Below are 17664 nucleotides of genomic sequence, written 5' to 3'. Positions count from 1 at the left end.
CATTTTAGGTTTAATTTTAACGGTACCAATTAACGTATCTTGTAGCTATAATTCAACATTTTTGAAAGGCTTGAGTCAACTAAGTACCGCCGAAGGATAACAGACTAATAATATATGCATAAAAAACTGCCGACCAACGCTATAATTAAGCTTATTGTGCTTATAATTATTTGATCACCACAAAACTACAATAACCGAAAACGAATTTATTGTCAAATTTTAGAGTACCCATTGGAGGTTTCTTTCATGTTCATGTATGGTTCATCAACGGGTGACGTCACGACTCGCCTAGAGCCACAATTTTCCATCTTAGCCCGACATTATTTAGTCAATCAATGTGTTAGGCACTGTAGTGAGACAGTATATTTATAAGTTTGAATTCTTTATAGCTCGTAGCAATCACTACCCAAAACTTTCTCCTATCACCGAAAGCTTACCAAAGCTATGACTATCCCAGAACTACAATGGGCCCAGGTGGCCGAGAAGAAAGGTGGTGCTTTGGTATACAAACAAATCCCCGTCCCTAAACCCCAGTCAGATGAGATCCTAGTGAAGATCCGATATTCTGGTGTCTGTCATACCGACCTGCATGCCTGGAAGGGTGACTGGCCATTGGAAAGAAAAACCCCACTTGTGGACGGGCACGAGGGGGCTGGTATTGTCGTGTCGAAGGGCTCTGGAGTAACTGAGTTCGAAATTGGTGATCACGCTGGAATCAAGTGGCTGAATGGATCCTGCCTTGCCTGCGAATTTTGTAGGCAAGGGGACGAGCCTCTGTGCCCAGGAGCCTTGTTGTCCGGATACACTGTTGATGGCACCTTTCAGCAGTACTGTATTGGCAAGGCTGCCCATGCGTCATATATCCCAAAACAAGTGCGATTGGATGCGGTTGCACCAATCCTCTGTGCGGGCATAACCGTATATAAAGGGCTGAAAGAGTCGGGAGCACGACCAGGTCAGACAGTAGCGATCGTCGGGGCTGGTGGTGGGCTAGGATCGTTGGCACTGCAGTACGCAAAGGCGATGGGCCTTAGAGTGGTTGCCATAGACGGTGGGAATGAAAAGAAGGAAATGTGTGAGAAGCTGGGGGCAGAGGTATGTACGCGGTTTACTTCCTGCAACAAAATATTTCCTTGAGTAGCTCTGACTGAGATCGAAAAACAGGCATATGTAGATATTAAAAAGTCCAAAGATATTCCCGCAGATGTTAAGGCTGCGACGCCTGAGAGCCTTGGCGCTCATGCAGTTATCCTTCTCGCGGTGGCCGAAAAGCCGTTCGAGCAAGCGACAGAATATGTGAGATCGCGTGGGTCGATTGTTGCAATTGGCCTTCCTGCTGGAGCGGTGCTCAAAGCTCCAGTATTCAACACCGTGGTACGGATGATAAATATCAAGGGTAGCTACGTTGGTAATCGGCAGGATGGCGTTGAAGCACTTGACTTTTTCGCACGAGGGCTCATCAAAGCCCCATATAAGACTGCTCCATTGAAAGACCTCCCTCGAATTTTTGACCTGATGGGTTTGTATCCCTCTTCCCGCAATCTGGCTTTGAATATGCTTGCTGATAGAAGATTAGAAAAGGGAGAGATCGCTGGCCGATATGTGTTGGAAATACCGGAATGATCAGGCTATGCTAACATTATACATGTACAGTATTTGAAAGGATATCACATAATCGTACGTATTTGGAGTAAGCCTATGTTTCTCCCACAAAGGGATTTGTTGTTTTATTACTCTGTAAACCCCGGCACAGCGTATACACATATCACAAATACATTATAGGGCCTCTGATTGGCCGCTATCGGCTCTGGAAGGCCCCCAATGGGACCTATATTAGAAGATAATGCAAAAATCAATCAATCATTTAGTTACGTATAACAAATATGTGCGACGGCATGGCGCCGCTTTATGCTCAGCCTTAGCCTGGCAATATCTGTAAAGGTTGTATTGATGATCCTGATATGATTCCATCCAATTCCAGACAGTTACAGAACGAATGCAAAACTTTTTGTTAATATTTGCCCCCCTCCATCCCAAGCCCCCAATCCCTCCCCCGGTTTTACTGCAGACACCCTCCACTAAATCTTTTTCAAAAAGGCCCGAAAGCATGTTTTTAGTACGTAATTTATTAGTTTATCACTTTTCCGAACTGGTTCCTGCATTAGGGCTATGTACCCCGCATTTCACTAATTCATAGTCTCGTAGTCACGTTGCAACGATCAACGTGCCATAGAATTCCCCAATTGCGACTAATGCAACTTATGACGCGACTCTGCATATATGAATGTTGAAGCCGCTATCAGGTATATCCTTTCGAAACCACCACAATCGCAGCCATCTGACGGGGCATGCAATCGAGTTATGGAATTGCGGGCTCCATTGCGGAGTCGGCTATGGGAGACTCATATAGCGCATGTTGCTGTCCGGATAAGTCACAACAGCTCCTTTTCTGGTGTTAGTATCCACACCAATATTTTCACTGGCAGTATTCATTTCCGTCTGGGGCTGCCATCTCATGGAGCCTGGTCAGGGCTCATTGCTATTCTGTCTTCGCAACTGCGAAAGATGCATCATTCTTTGCTTCCGGTAATTGCTTTTAGGGGAGCAGCCTGGGCAATAACTCCTGCTGCTACCCGTCTATCTTACGTCGTCCCTCCTCCGGCAGCAGATAGTGGTAAAACATGGAAGAAAGCGCATGCTGATGTGGCCGTAATAGTAGCTCAGATGACCGTCGAGGAAAAGGTATCAGCATTTTTTTTTTTCGTCATCAGACTGAAAAGAGCTTGTTGAAACTGATTCTGTGCAAATACAAAAAGTTCATGTTGTCAATGGTCAGGCCGGCCCGTGTGCAGGTCAAAGTGGCAATGAGACCCGACTAGGAATTCCCAAAATGTGCTTTCAGGATGGCCCTGCAGGCGTTCGACCTGCTGTTGGAAACATATTGAGCGGACGGGGGACAAGAACAGTTTTGATGGTACCCTAGATCACAAGCTGCGTCAATGTATTCAACCAGGAGACTTCTAAATGCAAACAGGGTGTTCGTTACCATGACTTGGGTGGATTCCGCTTTTTCGTGAGTAGTGTCTAAGCCTGGATCTCTCTCTGGAGTCTACCAAGATCCGGTGTGGAGTCTAGCGAAATTAAGGAAGGATTCTGACCATGGGCGGATCATTCCCAGGCTTAACTGAGATATGTGTTGATGCTGGCTATATTAATGGCCATCGGTATGCTAAGAAAGAAGTTAAGCCGGCTCCAGTTGCTGGATTCTCCGGAAATAGGGTCACATGGAAGGAAGGCAATATTATTATGTAGAATACTGAATATATTCCTAGCAACTCTGGGAATGATCCTAGTGACTAGAATATGAAGAGAATGGTTGAATTTTCTGGCCAAGAAAGAACATGGGGTCTAGAGTTCTGTATTCGGAGAGAAGTATCTGCTCCTTTTGATTTTAGCTGGGAAGATCTTTTATCTCTCTTTAATCTGTGTTGAATTAGTTTTAGCACTAGGAGGTAGTAACAGGTATAGCCCCTTTGTAGTTAATTCTTTCCAAGAGATTGTGGCACTTCAAAATATCATTATCCTCGCAATAAAGAGTATCTTCTATAGCCTACTATTCTGTAAAATATATGAGATTTCATGGGTGCCTGGATCTTGAATTTTAATAATAAACACACCATTTCAGAAAAAGATCATTACAGAAGTGAGAGAATGGGATATTGAGCTACTTATAAGAAAAGCTGAATTAGCTACATTAGGCCGAAAGTATGGCTCGGGCACAGGGCTGGAAAAGTCCAGGGTTAGAACTTAACTCGCCGCTTCATTGAAAAATCTTCTCCTTTATTTAGGCGAGCCAAGGCTTTGTAGCGGTCCACCAGATCGGGGGCTTTCTGGGAGAGGATATTTATAACGTGGTCGTGATACTCCGCTATCTTGCACCCGATAGGAAAATTGTTAATCTCTTTCTCCAGGCCACGCTCCTATACCAGAAAGGGGATCAGTGTCAGAAAGTCAGACTAGAAAAAGTGTAGACAGTTTACCAACCTTTTCCAGCGCCATCCACTGATAAAAGGGCCGAAGTCTCTCCGCATGTTCCTTGCTTTGTGCCCAGCGCAGGTCATCGTCCGATACCTTCACAACAGACCCAAAGTTGTAGTCAATGTCGGCACGGAGCTCTTCCATACTCATGTTGGCCAGACTCGGTCGAAAGTCCTTCTCCCATGGATCAGTCGGCCATCGCATCCTGGGTGGGCCCTCACCATCCTTGTTCGCCGGGCTTGGGGTGGTGGCACTAGGCCCGGGAGCTGTGTCCATCCTGATTTGCATATATATGAAGCAGGGGAAGATAAATAATTTTATCAACCGGGTGGATAATCCTAAATCATAAAAGAGGATTTCATAGAAGCCTTGATCTGAGATAAGGGTGGAAGGGTCTCCGTTTCAAGAGGGGTAGCCTGTTTATATTTTTGGGCCGTCAGGTGACATGCACACTGAGAGGTAATCTCTATAGGGATACTAGCCAACATGCAGAATTCACAGATAAAGTAGATTTATTTCAGGCTTCAGTGATTCTTAAGTTCGCTCTCTTATTTTCTTGTTTCACAAGCAATATGAAGCCACCGATTATACTTTCTCTTTTCGCATGGCTTGCCCAGGCGCTGCCTGCAAACAATTTCCGGCTGGCATCACCACCGCTGCAACCTGGGATCGAGACTTCATCTACGCGCGCTCATATGCAATGGGAAAGGAATATTGCGACTTGGAAATCCATGTTGCTATGGGCATGGTGACGGTGGGTGGCACCAGTATAATCCGATCATAAGGAGATTCTCCTAACTGCTTCACAGGTATGCAGACCCGTATGACACGGGTATTGCCACTTGGCATGGTGTGAAAGGCATGATGGACTCTGGAGTTCAAATTTGCTCTAAGCATGTTATTGCATATGAGTATGAGACATTTAGGTAAGGGGTCTGTGAGCCCTCGGATATGGGGGCTGACTTCTACGCAGAAACCCTACCAACTTCACCGAGCCTTGCGGCATCTACAATGCGTCTGAACAGGTCCCTATCTCCAGCAACGTCGACGAAAATACGACTCATGATATCCACCTTTGGTCCTTCGCAGAGGCCGTGAGTGCAGTAACCACCCACAAAATGTGTGCGTACAATGCCATCAACGACACTCACTCCTGTGCCAACTCTGAGTCCAACAATGGCTTGCTCAAGGCTGAGTTCGGATTCTAGGGAGCAGTTATCAGTAACCGGGGAGGTGAGCGACTCATGTATCTATCTGTTATGTTCGCATGCTAACCGGCTCAGGAACCTGGCACACTGAGGCTTTCGCCATGGGCGGTCTCGATGCTAGTATGCCCTGTTTGGGCTAGGGCAACGCCTTGGGCTCATTCTTTGATCAGCAACTATATAACTTAGTCTCCAACCTGTGTCTCGCCTTGACGACGTAGCCACGCGCGTCCTCACTCCCTAGATCTCGACCGGCAATAAGAGTGATCATCCCGGCAAAGGTTCACCGCAATCCAACAAAGATTACATTGTACACTATCTGGAATGCATCATGGCCCGGGTTCCCCTGCCCTTACCAACATACAGGGACGTCTAGGATCACTTTAAGTCCAGGAAGAAAATCCCAGGAAGCAAACACTGGGATCTATAGCCTCGTAGGGATCATTGGCTGTGCGTTTTCGAACATTCTGACACACATGCTTCTTCTAAAGATTAAACAATGATACTACACAATCACTTTAGATTGTATGCGCAGCTAAGATATGTTCTTTTTCCTCTAAGAATCTGTTAATAAAATGTAGCACTAAGTTCTGTGCTCCGTATATAAATGACAAATCTGCCTTTATCGACCAATTTTACATGTGATCGCGCCGCCAAGCAAGGTGACTGGCTAGGCTCTCGTTGAAACATGGGGCTGACTTCTTGAGGGACATTAATGGGCCATTCACAACAATGAAAGATAAAGGCTAGGCTACATTAGGAATACAGCTGAGCCAACGCATCCGTCGATAGTGTTGGCAATTATGATTGGTCCAAAAAGGGGAGAAGGCTCCGTGCACTAGGCTAATTCTGGCCACGTGGGCATAACGACGGGCCGCTGTTCGAAGCTCCGACTGGCTCCAACGTTCCGCTGTCAAGGTCCTCGTCAGCTCTCGTTCGGAGTCTGCCCACGCGGAACTCTGAGAGAGTGATCGAACGCTATTATCAAGGCCGGATCATTGTTATTGGCTTCTGGTTGAGTATCCTGACTTTAGTAGCTCTGAGTAGTCACTCTATGGCGAGCTGCCGGGTCAGATGGTGGCATGGTCACTCTCTGCCAAGGACTGGCATAGGATTTGACGCTAAACTACTTCCGGCAGACACCGGCTTATTGCTTTTTGCCCCGACTCTGGGGTCAAATGTTGTAGGCCTTGTTCATCATTCAGCTGACCACCACTGCTGTTCGTTTTATTGCGGATACAGTAGACAGGCTTTGACTGCCCGTTCGGTATAGAACCGGCATATTCACAGTGATCATCAATACTAATCCCCGTTACATTTATATATCAGTGATCCGTCATTTCACTTTGTACGACGGCATCGCGGTGGCGGTCAGGCATTGAGGATGTCGTCCAACTCGACCGCAGTGGCCTCCCAGTCTGGGATCCTGGGAGGTGGTAACCCGTCCGTCTATGACTCCAAAAACCCCATCCTAGTCTTTATCATTCAGGTACACCGCTCCTGGCTTTTATACTCCGTCCCTGGGTGGTACGTCGATTAACAACGGTTGACTAGGCTGGTATAATCATCATTTTCTGCTGGCTTTTGCATTGGCCATTGTCCAAAATTCGCCAGCCCCGAGTAATTGCCGAAGTGATCGGAGGCATTCTTCTGGGCCCGTCTGTGTTCGGTCGCATACCTGGATTCACGGATGCGATCTTCCCTACGGCATCAATTCCCACCTTGAATGCTACAGCCAATCTGGGCCTAGTCTTGTTCTTGTTTCTCGTTGGCCTTGAGACAGATCTGCGATTCTTGGTCAGCAATTGGCGGATTTCAGCAAGCGTCTCGGCTGCCGGCATGGCATTGCCATTTGGGTTGGGGTGTGCGGTATCATACGGCTTATACAACCAATTTCGGAATGATCCCGGTGTAGTACATGTTGACTTTGGCACGTATCTTCTTTTTGTTGGTATTGCAATGGCCATTACGGTAAGATACATACCCGGCGGTGGACTTGCTTGGACTTCTACGCTAATCTGTTGTAGGCTTTCCCTGTGCTCTGTCGCATCTTGACTGAATTGAAACTGCTTAGTACAAACGTCGGAGTGATTGTATTATCAGCAGGTGTCGGCAACGACGTCACTGGTTGGATTCTCCTTGCGCTTTGCGTGGCCCTCGTAAACGCAGGCAGTGGCATAACCGCTTTATGGGTGTTACTCGTCGCCGTGGGCTACATATTATTTCTGTCGTTCGTATTACGACCCGTCTTCATTTGGTATCTTCGAAAAACCGGCAGTCTCGAAAAAGGCCCAAGCCAGTCTGTAGTAACCGTAACCTTATTACTGGCTTTGGCATCGGCTTTCTTCACTCAAGCGATTGGAATTCATGCTATTTTTGGAGGCTTCGTTGTGGGCTTAATTTGCCCACATGAAGGAGGCTTTGCCATTAAATTGACTGAAAAGATCGAGGATCTTGTCGCTGCTATTTTCCTGCCTCTGTATTTCGCCTTGTCAGGTTTGCAGACCAATTTAGGCTTGCTTAACTCGGGTATTGTTTGGGGTTATGTTATTGCAATCATTGCTATCGCTTTCTTCGCCAAGGTTGTTGGTGGAACTTTGGCGTCGAGGTTCACTGGCTTGTTATGGCGAGAGAGTCTCACGGTTGGTGTCTTGATGAGTTGCAAGGGTCTGGTGGAGCTTATCGTCTTGGTACGTACATTGCCAGTCTCTTTCGCGGAGTGGAGTGGTCTAACATTGTCTCAGAATATCGGTCTTCAGGCAAAGATTCTCAGCCAGCGCACTTTTACTATGTTTGTCGTAATGGCTTTGGTCACCACTTTTATGACAACACCGCTGACATCGTTTCTATATCCGAAATGGTACCAAGATAAGGTCGCCAGATGGAGGCGCGGTGAGATCGACTGGGATGGAAATGTAATCCATTCTGACGACTCCCAAGATGACCCCTCAAGCTTGATTGCAAAACTCAATGCGAAGCCTATTGAGAAAGTCACCGTCTATCTTCGCCTGGACAGCCTTGCCAGTGTGTGCACTTTTGTTGGTCTGCTAGGCGCCCGCAGTGTATCAAAGGACAGTGCACCACGCATGCATTATTCCAAAAGAAGCTCACCAGTTCCAACCCAATCCTCAACAGAGAGCCAGATTAATGCTGTGGATTCGGAGCCGAGCGCTCTTCTTCACGCCCATGGTGTTCGTCTGATAGAACTAACCGATCGTTTATCCAGTACAATGCAGGTATCGGAAATCCAAGAATATTCCATCTGGGACCCAGTCGTCAACGTCTTTCGATCATTTGGTCAAATCAATAATATTCCCTCTGAAGGCCGGGTGTCGGTTGTCCCGGAAAGCTCCTATGCGGATGCAGTCTTAGATATGGTACGTGATACTGCATCCGAATTTCTCCTCGTTCCATGGAGTGCTAGCGGCAACATGAGCGATCTCCAGAGTGTGTGGGGAGTAGAGGACTCATCGAACAGAGTCAATGCCTCATACCCCTCGTTTGTTTCAGAAATACTTCAACGCAGTTCCGTCAACAATGTTGGCATTCTCATCGACAGAGCCTTGGAAATTCCAAGCAAAGAAGGACTCGGTCTAGAGCGATCCAGCAGCGGACGAACTGTGCCCAATATTCGAACCAACTTGGCATCTCTAACTACCGGAAACCGTGAGCAACATCTCCTTTTCATGTATTTCGGCGGTGCCGATGATCGTTTTGCGCTGCGATTTGTTCTTCAACTGGCGCGAAATGAACTTGTCACCGCGACTATTATTTATGTGGATGTTCCTGCCTCAACTTCCCAAACCACGGCGGAGAGTTCTTCCTCAGCCGCGACACACGAAGAGTCTGATGCAATCTTTTTCGCGTCTATTCGCGACTCTCTACCTGCTGAGCTATCTTCGCGGGTTGTCTTCCGCAAGGAATCTTTGACTAACACTGCAACAACGGCTGCTAGCCTTGCCGTTGGCATCGCTCAGGATGAAGCCACTCGAGCGCGAGATGAGACGAATCAAATGGTCATTGTTGGGCGTCGCACTGTTCAGGAGGAGTCTTCACCCGTGGAGTCTGGTGGCGAAGCCGATACTCAACGAGCATTAGGAGTGGTAGGGAATGCACTAGTTCGGAGGGGCGTCAAGGCGAGTGTTTTGGTGTTGCAGGGTGTTGCATGATGTTCACTTCTTGTTCATATTTTGCGATCTATGAATGCTACATTGTGCCTTTGGTTCCCTGGGTAAATAAGTTGCTCTAGCTACAATAAAGAGCATCACCAATTTTAGGGAATAGAATGCTACATTATACGGACGACCTGAATAAAAGTAGAGTAAATCCTTCAGTACTGCTGCTAGGTACATGATAACACATACCATGATCCCTGATCACTGATTCTACGTGTATATACAGAGAACTTAGTTAACAGTTACGGTCTTGTATTTCCGAGTCAGTCATATCAGTATGACCGAACGATGCCACTCTCAGTCGCTATGTGGCGAGCATCCTGGGTATCCTCCGGATGAGCGTAGAATCTCCTTGTGTTGTAATGCCGATATAATTCCATAAAATATTTTCGGGAGCCAGCACCGATTGCTAACACCGATTCATACGGAGCCCATTTCCATGGTATATTGTATAAAAGCCTCGAATTCTTGCATTCGTGGACACAAAAAATTGTCAATCCAGTCACGGCGCCATTCATCCTCGAGCCAACAAGTATAAAGAGTTTTGCAATATTCCCAATAGTCTGGATACCATCCGGCTTGCTCCCAATCGACAATCGCCAAAATGCGAGATGGGCTTGTTGAAGATACAACGATGTTTTCCCGATGAAGGTCACCATGAGTCAACTTAATTTCACCATCATCTGGCAATAAATACCTCGATGGGTCGTCATATCTTTGTGAAATAGGTAGCCAAGATTGTGGCAAGCCAGCAAACCAGTCATTGAAAGCTCTAATATTCGGAAAAGGATCATGCTTTGGTTGTGATTGAAATACATAGTCTAGCAGATGCTGACGGTTTATGGATCCTTGTAATAATTAGGAAACACGTATAACAAATTTATTGTTGATAGAGTCGGGGCATACCGATGTAGTGATCCTGGGGGTCTTGTTCAAGTTGGCGCAAGGTTTTCATAATCTGGCATAGCTGATCACAAAGCGAGGCTTTGTCCGCCGCATTGAGATCATCCCATAGATGCTGAAGTGTCTGTCCATGGATGATCTCCATGTAAATAAACACATAGTCTTCTTGATCAACCCGCCAGCCAAAGACCTCAGGCACTGGAACCTCATCGCGAAAGGCTCGTTTAACCATCCATAGGTTCTGAGCCTCTGCAACCGTTACATCAGGACCAAACTTAACAAGAACATTCAGATCTTCAAAAATTACAGGCTTCGGCTTCGGACTTGTCTTAATATCCTGAGACAAAGCTCTGACTTGCGCAGGTGAAGGGAGGCGTTGGTGTTTTTTGAAAAATGATGAATCCACAAAATCTTGGCTTTTCTGGGATACATCAGGCAATGGCTCTGTGAAACATTTAAGACGCATTATACTGGATTTTACAAAAAGAGTAGGTTGAAAAACCGCAGTTTTACATCCTTGGAGTCAATAACAGACTGGCATAGATATATCACAGGAGAGGCCTGACTGATGGCTGGGATCGGAACAAAGATATTCCGTTACTGATATTGTTGTCAGTGGGTTCGAGGTTAATTGATTGAGACGCAACAAGGCGAAAATGTGTTAGCTATGGAAGCATTAATGATTAGGCTGAGAATTTAGACATTTCATAAGTATATACAAAATTTGATCCTGATGTTTCGTGTTTCTATTCACGATCCCAACTGTATTGTGCCCCGCCTTATTTAGTAGACAATAGGCCCAAAACTATCACGTAAGGAAGAAATTCGCAAGAGGACACTACTCTCCAATAAATGAGATATGTTCTATTTTAGGCCTGCATCAATTTCATATGGGTTGTCCGCCTCGATTTGATAGGCAGGTAAGGTTCGAAACACATTGCAAAGCCGCCAAAGACATGAAACAATATTAAGCGCCCTGACTGCAAACGCGCAAAGAATGCGTAAGCATATAGTCCCTAGTCTTGCAGATCATTTATTCTAAGTATTTTTTAGCTACAGAGTTAGTTCAGAAGGCTGGCGGCTCCCAACACCATACTTAGGAGCAATCCCTGTATCTCCATGCATCGGGTTTTAAAAAAAAAATCTTTAAATTCGGGTCTCATAGGCCAAGGAAAGTCGACGGAAACACCCCTTTCATTTTCTTAAACCAGAACTGTCATGCCCTGCTTGTCTGATGGCTCATATAATCGATGTAACATTTGAAGCCAGTAACAATCCTTTATAATTCCATGTAATGTTTTTAGCTAAAGTGCTCCATCTTTGATTAAGAGCCTTAGAGACCCATTTTCGAGAATTTCCGGATACATTAGTTCTAACAGTTTTGATCGAATACGCGCCGCATGGTGTTTTAGAATACCCTTCAAAAATATTGCGAAGAATGAAACTTGTTGACGGAAACCTTACATACAAGATGTTCGGGAGCCTATTCAGTTCTCGTCAAATGAACGGGCCCGCTTTTCTACCGCTTTCTACCGTCTCCAAACAGGGTGTCACATTTTTGGACATATGGAGTATTAGCCCCTATGCCCAAAGAGAAAGGATGAACAATTCGTAAACGATTGGCTTGAGTAAAGATTTTCTGCTGCGGACGCATGGCATCCCTTATGGGTAACCATGCCACCATGGGAAGTGGAGGAGGTGGGATGTATTTGGCTGTATTGTGACGACAAGTATCACAAAATCTTCAAGCAAATCACTGAAGCGCTTATCACGAGATTTGTTCCACGTCACCCCGGTGCCTCACTCGGCATCAAAAATCACCTGCACGGAGACGAATACCAGAAGGCACACCCATGTCAAACATGGATGGACTCATAAGTACGTATATTGCTTCCAGGACGTTCTGTTTAAAAGCAGAGAATTTGGGGCGAAGTACTAATTTTCCTTCATCTGCAGGTATTGACGGATTACACCGGAGAGATGAAATGATTGCAATCGGTCTATGTTTCTTTGCCGAAATACTGCGTTCGAATTACGAAGAGAAAGAAATCGGTTATATTCGACGTCCCTTTTGGACCGCTATAGATAGGGAGTTGTGGCATCTTGGAAAAGTCGAGAATGAAGAGATTGCATCTTTTATCGCCAGCTGATCGCTATGAAACGTGAAGATCTCGAGTATGTTATTTCTTCCTTCCCGCTTTTAGACCAGCCAAATTAAGCATGGGTTAAATGGTGGTGCGCTGGGACCCTCTTCATCCAGATATATGGTTGTTATGGCCATTCGGAAACGGTGTCCCAACGGATGTAATGGCTGCAGGCGAATGGAATTGGGGTTATGTATTGTGGGATACAGAGTGTATTATGCAATGAAATCCCCCAGTTTTGGAACGAAACTATGATCCTTGACCGACGTTCACCAATAGAGAGAATATATAGAGAAGAAAGAAAACTCGTACTTCACATTTGACTAAACATAACAATATATCATCAAGTCAGAAAGTCAATTGGTATTTCCGCTGATGGAACTTGAAAGTCTGATGTTAGTTCACTATGGTCAACACAATGGTTCCAAGTTTACGTTCAGAGTCTGTGGAGACTGAATCTGCCGTAGTATATAATTATATATCCATTGATAGAGTGACTGCCTAGAAGATCTGGAGTCTTGTAGTGCAACGGTCTATATATAACAAGGACGCGGAAATAAAATATAGAAATTAATGTCAAACTCGTTATCTTGCGTATTGTTTCTTCACTCTGAGCTCTATTTCCGTCGCGGTAGGTAATTGTGCAGTAACACTGCGGCTCTATGGAACAATGACCACGAAACACGAGCCATTATCCTTATTTATTTTAATAATGTGATACAAATTTGAATGAAAATTCTTTTGTTCTCGTCTTCTTTTATCCTTGTTTCTGTTTTTACAGTGTGGCTCACTATGGTGTAATATAAGAGACCGAAAATGAATTTCCACTTTACTTGCAATCATGAACATCGTATACCAGGCCCTCTTTCCAGAATCACATTGAAATTTCATAAACAAACACCAGAAGGATTTTATAAAAAATAGAATAATGCCTTGCAATCCTTCAGCCCGCCTTTCCAAACTCGACACCCTCAAAGAAATGTACAAGCAGTTCCTATCCAATGAAGCACTTGTTACGGATTATCAGAAGATGATCACTTATCTCCAATCACAAATTGAGTTTCTCAATAGCGAAAACACGCTTTTTAATATGTCGAGTCATAACAATTCTGATTGCAGACACGACGACGGTCTTGATGACGATGTTGAAGATCACGAAAGCGATATTACGGTAATTCACAGAAGTGCAGACCCGGATATCGATGATAGAAAACAAACCAGGATCAGGAGGGACGTAGTGGAATATAGGGTTAGTGCTTGTCGGTTTTGTTTCTGGAAATGGAGTCGCTTGTCCATCAAGGTCATATCTAGTGAATAAGCGGAGGGGTTGAGGTGGCAGAGTGGAACATATTAAAGATGCATAGATATGTACTTCAAGGCTTTCTAGAGGCATCTCTTGGAGAATCATGGGAATTATTAATAGTTACTTTCAAATGAGCACCTTCATGATAAACACACCTAACCTCAAAAGAAGTTGTCTAGAGGATATTTCTAATATAACAACCTTTACTATCAAACAACTACGTTTTCATTTCTTTCTTTTGCCTTTATATTGAGTCGATTAACTTAGTGTAATTTTTATTTACACCCCTACAGAAAGCTCTCTATTTGCCCCGCCGGTGACTATTGATAGTAGTAATCGCAGGTAGATTGAATAAGAATATAACCATGACCCATAATTTGGATGGCGTGTCAGAATTCGAGCTGTTTGACTGGCTATTGCTAAGTTAGCAATCAATTTGAACAATTATTTGGACGTAGAGGATGTCAGGGCATCCTTGGATTGGAACCCCTATTTGACGTCTATTTAAGCACAAGTGGCTGAATTAGTCGTAGGGACGGGAGAGCTGGAAAACGGTTACCTCGGCCTAGAAAATGATCGGGCGGCCAGGTTTTCCTTGTAAATAACATAGATGGAAAGAATATCTTATATTTAGGTTTAAAGTGACGATATCATACAAACTCAGAAGTTGATATGATAAAGTGAGATAAGTGAATACATCTCAGGCATTAATCCAAATTTGGAAGAGACCATGATATTAGCCTATGGGAGAGCCAAGAACAGTTCCTTCAGTCTTGGGAAATCAGGCGTTCCAAGCCCTGTCACTGGATCCCAGCCCTCTACAGCGGCGAAGCCATCACTGTCACAACCTAAACTTGTGCCGTTTGTAATATCCTTAAGAACATAGGGGTTCGCGTACAGGACTGGATTCAAAAAGCCGACTGTTGACTTTCCTGCCGCGAGACGTTCTTCGTTGATCTATTCATAGTTAGCCCAGAAACGATAAATACAGCCGCATAAGGCATACTAAGGTGATAACAGCTGCCCACAGTGGTGCGGACAAGCTAGTGCCAAAGAAATGTGTGAATCTGCCTCTCAAGAACGAAGGGAAATATGCTCCGTTGGCAGAGATATCGGGGAATCCTCTACCAATGCGATTGTATAGTCCCTTGGTGGTGTTAAAGTCAACATTCAATTTCTCATAATATGGGTATTGAGGGTTTCCGATTTCGAAGTATTCCGCAACAGCTAGTTCCTGGTACCATGGAGCCTTGAAATAGTTCGAAAAGCCGCCAGCTGAAGAGAAATTAGTGGCAGCACCGTGGAGGTTTACTTGCATCACACTTTCAGAATCGTTTACGTTCTGATCATTGTAAAGCATAGTGCCGCCGACAGATGTCACCCAGGGACAACCTGAGGGGTATTGAGGATTGAAAATACGAGATTCGGGGCCTAAGCAACCATTTTTGTGACCACTGTCATTAGGCGAAGAGGCAACACCGTAGTCACCCGAACAGAACAGCAATGTGTGACCTTGCATCGCAAGCTTCAGGAATTCGTTGCACTGGCGCTCAACGTACTTTTGTGGTAGATCGGCTTCAGCTTGTCCATAAGATGCGGAAATGACATTTGTGGGTTTGTAAACTCCGCATTGCAGTTGACCTGTTTAATCTCTTTTAGAATATTTGGCTGATATCTCGTGAAAAAGAGTTACCTTGGTATCCACCCTCCCGTGTGTCAGGGTAAATAGGATCAATGTTTGGGTCGTTACCGGTTTGACCATATGCGCTATAATTGCAATAGGACTACTCAGGTTAGACTCCGTGGAACGAATGATTACGGATATATGTACGAACCCCGTCCAGTGCATCCAAAAAGGTGTTGAACAAGTTCGTAGTAGCTACCTCGGCTGGCTCATAGAGTTGATCATCAACTTGATAAAGAACGGTTTCTTGCGGGTATATCAAAGATATTCTGCGGCCATGTTTTAATCAACCAGCCACATTCAATCATTCAATACGTAATTACTTACGTCATTTCAATATCGATGTTAGACTCTCCACCATTCAGCGAGCTGTTTGCTGGAACTGAGTAATTGGCACCGTCGATTAGGTGTGGCGTCGGATACGTTCCTTGAGGTATTTCAGGGTTTATATGCTTCCAGTACAGGTCCAGATCAGACTTTGCAAAGTAATCGCCTTGCTCATAAAGGCCCAGCACATTTTGGGGATTTGGTTTGTTGGCCGGCAAGGGAATATCGTACAGGGCCCGGATACAAGGTGCGGTCATGTTAAAACCACAACCGGCGAGGTCTTGTGGAACCCCTTCCGGTGCAGACCAGTTCTCGGGGGGGTTGACTTCCATAGTTTTATGTAAAGCCGTGCGAGCGTGACTGCTTCTTGTATTCTTCTTGTGTGCCCTCTTAACATTACGCTTAACAACTTGTGTCATCTTGATCCCGGGTCTGATATAATCAACATGTGGCGCGATGTGCTCTGGAAGATGGTACCTGTTCCTAAATTTAGTTGCCTTCGGGTTGTGATACACATTTCTCCGACTAACTGGTCACAGCCAACACGAATACCGTCACTCTGTGTATGCTCGTGTTCGTAGTACTCGGTCTGAAACAGTCGCTCAGCTTCCTCACTTGTCGCATCGAAAGCTAGCCAGCCCTTATTATCTGAGTGGACGAGACGGGACTTGTCGATACCAGATTCGTGCAGCCACTCCTTGATAGCATTGACATGTTCTTGCAATGGGGCGAACATCGTATGGACCTCATCCATGGAGAAATATTGGCCATATTTCTCTGACTGAGGGTCAGAGCTGCCTATCATCAGTGACCAGCCCACTAAAATACGATAGCCATTGATTTCAAATTATGTTTACTCACACCTCCACTAAACAGCTGATCAGTAAGAGACAATTGTTATTATTCCGACAGATACCTACTAAGATAATCTGGTCCATTGTGCAAATTTGTCTGCATCAATCCAATCCGAATCGGAAGAATTGCAGAGCTCTCGACCCGAGACGTTTTAACCCAGTCGGTAGATGGTCGATGGCGCTTCTCGTGCAGGATATGTCGAGCCGGAGATGGCGCTGCCACTGACAGCGCCGCAAGGGCTGAGACGACTGCAAGCTGCAAAAAAATCATGGTGACAGGTGATATCTAGCTTTCGCAAAAGAAAAGAGAAGATCAATGCGAAGCAACCATTTTAACGACGAAACCACGCAGGCAGGACCCGATCATCCATCGTATCTGACTGGCAGACTGGAAGCTAACGGCCACGATTCTGTACTACCGTAGGCTTGACCAGGGTGACAGGGTCTCTAGTCAGAAGAAACAAGCAACCGGATCGTGATTTTTGTTTATCAAAAAGATTTCCCCGCCACAATTCGGGAATAGCTTATCTTTAGTGTTACATTGCGCAGTGATTGTGGCCCTGTTGTTAGAACTTATCATGCGCTATTGCGGAGACTTTCAGGGGCCACTTGTTGGCATTGGTCGTACAATAATGTTGGTCGCAGCATCGCGCTTGTTCTAGCAATATATGGAATACTACTTTGCGGCATGGAGTATGGTGTTATTTTCAAATTTAAAGATGAGGCGTGATATCACGAGCTGTCTAATAAAAATCTTATCATAAGATTATTTTGATATTATCTCGTATAAGATTATAAGATTCAATGGGGTCACTGGCTGAGCAGCAGACGGCTACCTGGCTGCCTTCCGAAGTGCCTGCTTACAAAGAAAAAAATAGATTAAATCCCATGTCTCTTACTGCCTAAAACAATAAAGAATTTCAGATTGAATAAAGATACTCTTTATAATAAGACATAAAAATAGAATAAACCATAATACTTAATATATTTATTTTTTTTAAAATATTCTATATTTAGTATTGTATTTGAAT

General features: G+C 44.9%; 6 protein-coding genes across 6 annotated transcripts; 3 read left to right on the top strand and 3 right to left on the bottom strand.

The window, feature by feature from the left end:
• Window positions 1-444: 444 nt before the first annotated feature.
• BGW36DRAFT_393606 (alcohol dehydrogenase, class V) lies at window positions 445-1623 on the top strand (the record flags this gene model as incomplete). The annotated part of the gene is made up of 3 exons (XM_046217825.1): window positions 445-1095; window positions 1165-1519; window positions 1577-1623. 3 exons carry the CDS (start codon window positions 445-447, stop codon window positions 1621-1623), a joined length of 1053 nt encoding a protein of 350 aa, XP_046076210.1.
• Window positions 1624-3620: 1997 nt separating this feature from the next.
• Window positions 3621-4417, bottom strand: BGW36DRAFT_457519 (uncharacterized protein). The gene is made up of 2 exons (XM_046221976.1): window positions 4045-4417; window positions 3621-3980 (listed from the first exon to the last, which is right to left on the bottom strand). The coding sequence occupies exons 1-2, from the start codon at window positions 4324-4326 to the stop codon at window positions 3801-3803; spliced, it is 462 nt and encodes a 153-aa protein (XP_046076209.1). The 5' UTR covers window positions 4327-4417; the 3' UTR covers window positions 3621-3800.
• Window positions 4418-4642: 225 nt separating this feature from the next.
• On the top strand, window positions 4643-5294 carry BGW36DRAFT_443259 (glycoside hydrolase superfamily; the record flags this gene model as incomplete). The annotated part of the gene is made up of 3 exons (XM_046221607.1): window positions 4643-4805; window positions 4856-4964; window positions 5012-5294. 3 exons carry the CDS (start codon window positions 4643-4645, stop codon window positions 5244-5246), a joined length of 507 nt encoding a protein of 168 aa, XP_046076208.1. The 3' UTR covers window positions 5247-5294.
• An 878-nt stretch (window positions 5295-6172) lies between these two features.
• Window positions 6173-9570, top strand: BGW36DRAFT_368946 (putative K homeostasis protein Kha1). Its single transcript, XM_046215057.1, has 4 exons — window positions 6173-6732; window positions 6798-7214; window positions 7271-7933; window positions 7988-9570. Exons 1-4 carry the CDS (start codon window positions 6628-6630, stop codon window positions 9410-9412), a joined length of 2610 nt encoding a protein of 869 aa, XP_046076207.1. The 5' UTR covers window positions 6173-6627; the 3' UTR covers window positions 9413-9570.
• A 1-nt stretch (window position 9571) lies between these two features.
• On the bottom strand, window positions 9572-11010 carry BGW36DRAFT_403641 (phosphotransferase enzyme family protein). Its single transcript, XM_046218903.1, has 2 exons — window positions 10325-11010; window positions 9572-10266 (listed from the first exon to the last, which is right to left on the bottom strand). Exons 1-2 carry the CDS (start codon window positions 10785-10787, stop codon window positions 9839-9841), a joined length of 891 nt encoding a protein of 296 aa, XP_046076206.1. The 5' UTR covers window positions 10788-11010; the 3' UTR covers window positions 9572-9838.
• A 3369-nt stretch (window positions 11011-14379) lies between these two features.
• Window positions 14380-17154, bottom strand: BGW36DRAFT_368941 (putative protease S8 tripeptidyl peptidase I). Its single transcript, XM_046215056.1, has 8 exons — window positions 16700-17154; window positions 16641-16647; window positions 16310-16573; window positions 15780-16256; window positions 15604-15721; window positions 15462-15552; window positions 14775-15409; window positions 14380-14725 (listed from the first exon to the last, which is right to left on the bottom strand). The coding sequence occupies exons 1-8, from the start codon at window positions 16902-16904 to the stop codon at window positions 14510-14512; spliced, it is 2013 nt and encodes a 670-aa protein (XP_046076205.1). The 5' UTR covers window positions 16905-17154; the 3' UTR covers window positions 14380-14509.
• Window positions 17155-17664: the final 510 nt, after the last annotated feature.

The sequence above is a fragment of the Talaromyces proteolyticus genome, assembly GCF_021365285.1.
Source record: "Talaromyces proteolyticus strain PMI_201 chromosome Unknown BGW36scaffold_2, whole genome shotgun sequence".
Taxonomy (NCBI): Eukaryota; Fungi; Ascomycota; class Eurotiomycetes; order Eurotiales; family Trichocomaceae; genus Talaromyces; species Talaromyces proteolyticus.
This window is presented reverse-complemented; position numbering and strand designations above follow the sequence as displayed.

What these genes read in the sequence shown, in the direction of transcription:
- BGW36DRAFT_457519 (XM_046221976.1), bottom strand. Translation starts at nt 4,326, where the DNA reads ATGCAAATCAGGATGGACACAGCTCCCGGGCCTAGTGCCACCACCCCA. An exon ending in AGTGGATGGCGCTGGAAAAG is followed by an intron (nt 3,981 to 4,044) that starts GTTGGTAAACTG and finishes TTTCTGGTATAG; the next exon opens with GAGCGTGGCCTGGAGAAAGA.
- BGW36DRAFT_368946 (XM_046215057.1), top strand. Translation starts at nt 6,628, where the DNA reads ATGTCGTCCAACTCGACCGCAGTGGCCTCCCAGTCTGGGATCCTGGGA. An exon ending in GTATTGCAATGGCCATTACG is followed by an intron (nt 7,215 to 7,270) that starts GTAAGATACATA and finishes AATCTGTTGTAG; the next exon opens with GCTTTCCCTGTGCTCTGTCG. An exon ending in TGGTGGAGCTTATCGTCTTG is followed by an intron (nt 7,934 to 7,987) that starts GTACGTACATTG and finishes ACATTGTCTCAG; the next exon opens with AATATCGGTCTTCAGGCAAA.
- BGW36DRAFT_403641 (XM_046218903.1), bottom strand. Translation starts at nt 10,787, where the DNA reads ATGCGTCTTAAATGTTTCACAGAGCCATTGCCTGATGTATCCCAGAAA. An exon ending in CCCCCAGGATCACTACATCG is followed by an intron (nt 10,267 to 10,324) that starts GTATGCCCCGAC and finishes AATTATTACAAG; the next exon opens with GATCCATAAACCGTCAGCAT.
- BGW36DRAFT_368941 (XM_046215056.1), bottom strand. Translation starts at nt 16,904, where the DNA reads ATGATTTTTTTGCAGCTTGCAGTCGTCTCAGCCCTTGCGGCGCTGTCA. An exon ending in ATTCGTGTTGGCTGTGACCA is followed by an intron (nt 16,257 to 16,309) that starts GTTAGTCGGAGA and finishes ATTTAGGAACAG; the next exon opens with GTACCATCTTCCAGAGCACA. An exon ending in ACGGGAGGGTGGATACCAAG is followed by an intron (nt 15,410 to 15,461) that starts GTAACTCTTTTT and finishes GAGATTAAACAG; the next exon opens with GTCAACTGCAATGCGGAGTT.